Source organism: Aplysia californica, unplaced genomic scaffold (assembly GCF_000002075.1).
Source record: "Aplysia californica isolate F4 #8 unplaced genomic scaffold, AplCal3.0 scaffold01177, whole genome shotgun sequence".
NCBI classification, from domain to species: Eukaryota; Metazoa; Mollusca; class Gastropoda; order Aplysiida; family Aplysiidae; genus Aplysia; species Aplysia californica.
This window is the reverse complement of record NW_004798447.1, coordinates 23,937-31,902: the sequence shown is the minus strand read 5'-3', so window position 1 is coordinate 31,902 and position 7,966 is coordinate 23,937. Positions and strand designations below refer to the sequence as shown.

The window sequence follows — 7,966 nt, the reverse complement described above, 5'->3', positions numbered from 1 at the left end:
GTTTCTATACAAGCAGAGTGACGTCACGGAGATAGAAGAAATTAAAAAAAACATTCTTGGAAAAAAATACGCACGAAAACACACACCAAACTACACACGCACTCGAGCGCGCGCACACACATACACATACACACAGACACACCCATGATGAAGAGAGAGAGAGAGAGAGAGAGAGAGAGAGAGAGCGCCGGTAGACTTCTTGTTTTTAGCCTTTAAAAATAAATAATATTTTGCTAATTATTAGGCTAAATAATTGATATTATTATTTTGCGCTTGTATTTTGCTGCTGTTCTAATCTATATAAATAGATCCATGATCTTCATTTACAAAATTTTGAAGACTCGACATGGGTCTGACAAAAAACCTCGCCACAACTGCGTGTATCACAGACATTGTACTGATAAAATAATGTTGAATCTCATAATACAAGTCTATGGTGGGTGAACTCAATAGGCGAAGGCCGTAATTAACCGACTCAAAGCCTTATAGCCTAGTACTTATACATGTACTTATGTTAAATATAAGGAAATAAATTTTAATATTCTATACCTAGGCTAGCCTAGGACTATGCTCAAAACAGACATCGGATAAAAATACGAAACGGTAGTGCTCTCCCCTGTTTAGTTCCGGTTGCAAATTCAATATGGATTCCATGAGAGAGTTTGCTAATCTGGAGTACAGGGGAGAAGGAAACTGTGCTATTGTTTTAGCCAGTAAAAAGGTTGGTTTTATAGCATAGTAAAATGATAGATATCATGCTGTTCATCCAATAACAGTAAGATAATTATGTATAATCATCATTCTCAGCCACACGAACGGCTCAAAGTGCGAAGGACAGAGCTCTTTAAATCAAAAAAATTCTGGCAGATTAATTCAATGAAGGATTGAATGAAGGCGAGTGCCAGCCTAATGTTTACGTTACTATACTAGACTAGATCTATATTCTCGCAAATTGCGCGAGTTTGTGTGCAGGCCATTTAGTCTTTTTTTCTGAAGAATTACCAAATTTCCTTCTTTATTGGTTGCTAAAGACCAGTGTTTACCCTGGGACTGTTAGTGTTGTTATAATTATGGTGATCTTGTACGTTCGTTAAAGTCCACGATCCATTTGTTTACATCCAGAGAAGAAATCCAGAAGTCTTGAAGACCAAATACTATTTGAATTAGGCTGCACAAAGAGCAGGGATGCAACCTAACTGCAAAACATCAAATTAGGATTAAATTCAGGGGGGCACCCCCTGAACCCCCCCCACCTCCATGTTTTTATTAGGTCAGGGGGGCAAGCCCCCCTGAAACCGCCCTACTCTTGACTTTAACGAACGAAACTACAAAATCGCCAAAATTATTAGCCTGTTGTTAGCAGTTTGAGTTGTGTACCCTGGCTTGACCCTGGTCCTGCGGGAGCTAGCTTTGGAAGGACTTCCGTAACGAGCGACCACCCCATCAAACACAATAAAGAAGAGGCCTAGACCTAACCCTAACCCTACCCCGGCCCTACCCCTAACCCTACCCCTAGATCTAAACCTAACCCTACCCTTACCCCTACCCCTACCCCAAGCCCTCAATTCTGCTCTGTCTCATAGTGGTCGCTCGTTACAGAAGTCCTCCCCTAGCTTTATATTATATTCTCCGATAAGCGTATTTCGGTACCTCGCCTTCGTTTCTGTCCTGTGTCAGTCGGGCCCTGGCTCAGCGCATGCGCGCGGAGCATCATTTGCGTGATGACTGGGTCCCATAGCCTAATCCGCAGTTCAAGTGTGTGTGTGCATCAGTCTAAGTTTGTGTATGCATTTGTGGCCTACTTACTGCCAGCGTTGGTTCGTAACCGAGGCATATACGTCTCATTCAAAACTCGCCAAGCTGGTAGCTCTTGATGTTCATCCAATGAAATGAGAACAAATTGACTAATTAGAACACAATGCCCACCGAGCGCGTTTTGTTCTCTGCCGATTTTTGGCCCCCGCCGCGGGGGTGTTTTGTGGGACGAACTAACGCAATGGTTGTTGTCTTCAACTCGCTCTCGCCCCGCTTCTCGTGAATGGATATGAATGAACTTTGGCAGCCAATCAGAAAAAAGAGGTCTATCTCATAGTATGATTGACTTTGACAAGTTTGTACCCATCCAAGAAGCAGTAAAATTTTTTTACGAAAGTGGTTGATGTGGAGGATACTTGAAAACTAAACAGGGGCCTTAATAACTTGCATTTGTTTTGCATTTTAGTCACAATACAAGTCATTTCATTTGTTTAATTGCATGAGAGAAGCACAAGAAACACAAAAAAGCAAACATCTTGAGAAGTGGTATGGCATTGTGTTTGCGTTATGAAAGCCTGTTCCTCCCTCTTGGGAAAGCACACACTTGGACTCGTCCTGTTTACTCTGTTTGGAAAAGTGAGGCATTAGATAAAAGATTGTTATTAAAGTGTAATATTTAGTCCAGTCTGGGAAGATAGTCCCGTTTATACATTGTTGTAGTTCATGCGTGCGTACGTGAGTGCGTGCGTGTACGTGTGTGCGTGTGTGTATGTGAGAGAGAGAGAGAGAGAGAGAGAGAGAGAGAGAGAGAGAGAGAGAAAGAGAGGGGGGGTCTATATCTGTTACATTTTTATATATGAGTGGTAGCCTACACATGCGAAATATTCCCATTACTTTGTAAACTATTTACACTGTCCCACAATGGATATATATTATATATATACAGAGATGATCTTATTTTCTATTACAAAGTGTGCATGCTTTTAGTAGTAGAGAACTGGATTTATTAGACTAATTAATCCAGCTGTCTACTTACATTTTGTGACAAATTAATCCAGAGCATTGCTTGGCATGGAGGAATCTTTTATGTTGCCAAGTTTCATTCATATATCATGACTTTGGGAGAAGATATATGACTGATAATCTTTGTAAATCTGTAAAGAATGCCACTTTTTTACCTGTAAATGTCTTTACAGCTCAAAAAGTATCTAGATATTAAAAATCTGACAGCATGACTAGATTCTGCATTAAAAAGTGTACTAGACTGCCAAGTTTCATTTACATACTCCAAGAAATAGGCAAGCTATGACAAATATTTTCTCAAAACGCACCGAAAACCGCCACATTTTTACCTTTAAGCGCCTTCATAACTCAAAAAGTAGGATAGCTATGAAAAATCTGAAAGCAGGACTAGATTCTGCACTCGAAAATGTACTGGGTTGCCAAGTTTCATTTATATACTCAGAGAAATGAACGAGTTATTACAAATATTGTCTCAGAACTCATCCAAGAACGTCCCATATTTTGGGGTTTATTCATTATAATATAAAAATGTACCAAAAATTAATTGATTAAAAAATTCGTAACTTTTTTGTTTATTGATGGATTTAAAAAATTCAGAAAGTTCCATGCTCTGTGAAGATACGCTACAAAATGCACATATTTGCAAACACTTTCTGACAAAAAAAAAGATTTTTCATTGTCATTGTTAAATTGACCCACTTAGACGTGAGGTGCTCGAAAGGATAGCCATGAAATTAATACTTTCATTTTTCTATACAAAATCTTTCAAATGAGCTTGATTTTATATTTAAAATGATATTACCTGATCAAAATAAGCTTATTTGATGGTTTTGAATACCATTATGCTGGAAAAAAGAACAATTTGAGAGCAAAATATTTGGAAATTTACGTGAATTATATTCCGTATTACTCCCTTTCGAACCCCATCATTCGTAACAACAAGAGCGTGTAAAAAAGTTATTCGAATGGGCTTAACTACTTGTAATGTCTTATCAGCTTATGAGAGGGGCCTATACATGATGTTTCCGTAACACTTTATAAACAGAAAGCTATAAAAGATAAAACATTATTTTTATCATCAATTAATAATACCGCGTCACTATTCACAGCGAAAACACACGTTTCAAGTGCCGCTCGCTACACAACAAAATTTGTATTGTCCCCCTGGGGTCTGGCAGTGAGTTGTTTGATCAATTATTAGCTGACCAAAAAGGCAAAGTCATGGTTATTTGGGGTTCCAGTTTTCCTAGAATTTAGAATATTTCCTGTGGGTCTTCAAGTCCTTAAATGCAGTGCTTTGGAAGGTTTTCATCTGATTAAATAAAAAAAAACCCTAGAAAAACATCTTCCTCTCACAGTCGCCTAATTTGATTTTTTTCTTTATTTTTCTCTTTTTGTGTTTCCTTCCCCCACCCTGTGCATTATCTTGTACTTACACATGTTCTCTTTTATAAATTCATTGTTTGGTGCGATTTTGAACATTGATCCAATGGTACTATTACCTTACACTCTCTCTGCAACTGCCATTTCTTGATGCCATTTCTTTTTCCTATGACATAAAATGTGTATTAGAAAAACACAAACATTACTTTCAGTCGGAATTTTTTTTACAGTGCTTACTGCGTTGTTTCCTTAGTTCATTTCTTCTCATTAAGATAATTTTTTGTTCATGATTCATTATTAATTCTGTCCATTTTTACTAGATCTAGTCACTGATTTAGCTGTTTTACTTAAAGTGTTTGGTCATTTCATTTACTCACTTTGTCTACTACTAAATCTACTTTATAGTTAGTAGGCCTGTACCAAATTTCCTGCGGATCAAAAATTAAAGTTGCACAGCTATCTCATTAAGTATTGTTGATTTATGAAGGAGGGTGTAATGATCTGATAATATTTAATTTAACTGAGCGTGTTAGGATTGTGTTATGAGTTTTTTGTTCTCTGAAGTGGAGCCTGTTTTTGAAATTTTTACCATTGAACCTTTATATTTATTTGGTGAAAATGTGGTATAATGTTCATTGATTTTTATTATTGTCTTGAATGATCTGAGAAGAAAGAAAAATGCTTGAACTCCAATTATACCTATTGTGTTGTATACAGCTTTTCTAGTTGTACAGTCCAACCTGCCTTAACGGAAACCTGTATAAAACGGAAACCTGTCTTAACGGAATCTCCCCGCTCCCCCCTTGATATATTCCTCTTTAATTACCTGTATAAAGCGGAAACCTGTCCAACGCGGAAACGGAAAAAAAATCCGCTCCCTTCCGAGGGTTTCACCTGTCTAAGACAACTCGTAAGTTTGGTTCCGCTGGCTCTAAACTAACGCTATGGTCATGCGGCTGGGCGAGGAAGGGGAGTAGGGGTGCAATTTGGGGGTAGATGTTTGCCCTGAGCGATGCAGATGGTCAGTGGAGTGTGGGTGTGAAATCTCACGACTGCCCATGAGAGTGCTCGAGGAGCCAGCCACTACTGAAACTTTCCTGGGTCTAGAAAGAAGCCAGAGGTATGAAATTAGATTGACCAATGCCTGCCGCCTTGATTGTACGGCCAGCCGAGAAAAGAGTTTCTTGAATCGTTGTTACAATGATGGAAGCGAGGGGTGGCATTGGTGGGTGGGGCTAAGGATGGAAGCAAGGGAGATGTTCAAACGTTTCTGTTTTTAATAGGTCAAACAGTGGTCCTTTGAAAGGCAAGCACTGGTGGTAATTGGATATATAAGTAAGACTGACGCATGTCATTATCAGACAGGATAGCAATTGAGAAGTGTGAAGTTTTGATCACTGCTTGCCGATCGGACAAGCGATCCTTGACCCCACCGGTTGGGCCTTTGACCACCCCTCCCCCCCAGCCCATAACCTCCATCTCCCCCTAAATCCCCCTGTCTAAGACGGAAAATGTTTAAGACGCAATTTTTTTCTGGCTCCCTTGCGATTCCGTCTTACACAGGTTCGACTAGATATCTAGTTATAAAAATATTTTGGTAAAATTCTCGATGCATGTAAAAGACATGAGTTTGATTCCCTTATGAAAAAATTTTGTTTGATCCAGTATCTCTGTCTCTAGGGATGTTTTATCCCAATCAGCATTGGATATATTATTCCTGACAGGCAGGGTCGAAGCAACCCGCCTCTTTGTATTCTAAATAGTTTTTATGCATGATAAAACATTTACAGGGGGCTCTCGTGGCCTAGAGGTATTCGCTTCTCACTCAATTTGCCCCGGGTTCGAATCCGGATAGCGACGAAAATTTTTCTTCTCTTAAATTGTCTCCTTTCACTTCCTTTCCTGCTCTATGTTCTGTCGTTTGCTTTAGTCTTCACTTTCTTCTTCCACCCCTTCCCCTCATTTGCCCCCTCCTCTGGGCTCCTGACTCTCTCTGCAGCCTTTCTACTGCTCCTCCTTGGCTGCCTTTCTGCAACACCCCTGATCTTATGGTTACGGTAGGTAATATTTAATGTACTTAGCCTTCTCGGACAAGGGCGAAAAATCTCGGAGGTCCCGTGTGCAAGTTACACACGTTAAAGATCCCTTGGTGGTACAAAATTGGTAAGAGTAGGCCTCGGCCGCCACTCGGGCAAAATTAAAAATTTCCTAGCAACTGAAAATGTTTAATGTGTCCTGCGCACTCATATGACCTTATGCAGTTGAGAGCGCCGTAAAACAATTACCTAAAAAAAAAAGGAAAACATTTACCACCATATCAGTAAAAATATATACTCATGTATTTGCTGTTTTTATTGTGCAAAGGGAATAATAATCTCTCTTTTCCTTCATATTATCAGACAAAACAAGTTTACCGCTTGGTCAAGTGTAAAGCTACACAAAAGATCAAGAAAAAGTTGGAAAGAAACAGTGATTGTGGTCTTTCAAACTCAGATGCAAAGGTAGGTTCTAAAGTCTTTGAATGCTTTTCATGTTTACCCTGTTTGGTAAGAATTTACCATTTATTTACAGTATGAAATTTAGAATTTGGAACAAACACCTTGTTTTTATTCGTATAAAAAACCCCAATGGATCACAAAATAGTATTGCGTGGACACGCAGTACAATAGTTTTCAAAAGAAAGTAGGGCAAAATATAACAAAATATTGTCTGTTCTCATTGCCCACATTTTTTCGTTCAGTGTTCAGTTTGTTGTTCATCTTAATATGTTGCTGCTTGAGCGTTATAGTGAAGTAGAAAGGCAGTTTATTCCTGTACTGACATTGGATCAGAATGCCGCTCCTCTGAAATGACCTGTCAATGTCAAGTAAAATAGTTTTAATATGTTATGGCATCGTGGTGAAATCAGGCGCCCATCAAAATAATAAAATCAAAGAAAAACATTTTTCCATCCTTTGGGCAATTTTCATCAAATTTTTATTTTTGACTGAACACCTTTTATGTACATTAAAAACCCCCATTTCTTTGTGTATTTTGATGAAAAAAGTTGATGAAAGGCAAACAAAATCATTTGAAATGTAAATTTGCAGTTTCCGAGGATACTCAAACTTGGAAGTCACCAAATTTAGGTGCCCATTTCTCACTAATTTAACCCCTGACACCAGACAACCTCAACCTCCTTCAATTGTAAATATCTTGACTGCTCTTTAAGATGAATGGGTATTATTTTCATCAAAAGCAGGACAAATCAATTTATAAGCTTTATTTATGATGCCAATAACTCCATATATGCCCAAAACTTGATGAGCGCTTGATTACACTGTATTATGACACACACACGCGCGCGCGCGCACGCACGCGCACGCACGCACACACACACACACGCGCATGCACACCCACTCACGCGCGTGCGCTCACACACTCACGCACAGGCTCATGCACACACCCACATACGCACACACACACAACTTATATACGTTCACGTGTGTTTCTCAGAGTATCCAGAGTGCCATCAGAGCTGAGCTGGACGATGTGATCAGCTACATGAACAATGTGATAAAGCCTCTCATGTCGGAGCAGTATGTCGTTACTCCAGTAAGTTGTTTTTCTTCTTGTGTGGGTAGAACAACTCAATGTGTTATGACTGGGCCCTTTTAGTTCCATAAAATATTTCATATAGACATGCTGTCTTAATTTAATGAAAGTTTTTATTTATTAAAATTAAGAGTATTTTTGTTTCGCGCACCTGATACTGTTAACTCTTCTTGTTGAAATTCACGAAAAGCCTTTTTGCTCTGCTATTATA

The 7,966-nt window shown here is 38.9% G+C and overlaps 1 protein-coding gene across 1 annotated transcript in view; it reads left to right on the top strand.

The window, feature by feature from the left end:
* Positions 1-623: 623 nt before the first annotated feature.
* Positions 624-7,966, top strand: part of LOC101848860 — a gene marked incomplete at its 3' end in the record, with an annotated part of 27,115 nt that continues 19,772 nt past the window's right edge. Inside the window, 3 exon segments of the mRNA XM_013090206.2 lie at positions 624-721; positions 6,561-6,662; positions 7,657-7,755. Of these exon segments, the coding sequence (XP_012945660.1) occupies positions 644-721; positions 6,561-6,662; positions 7,657-7,755 (279 nt within the window).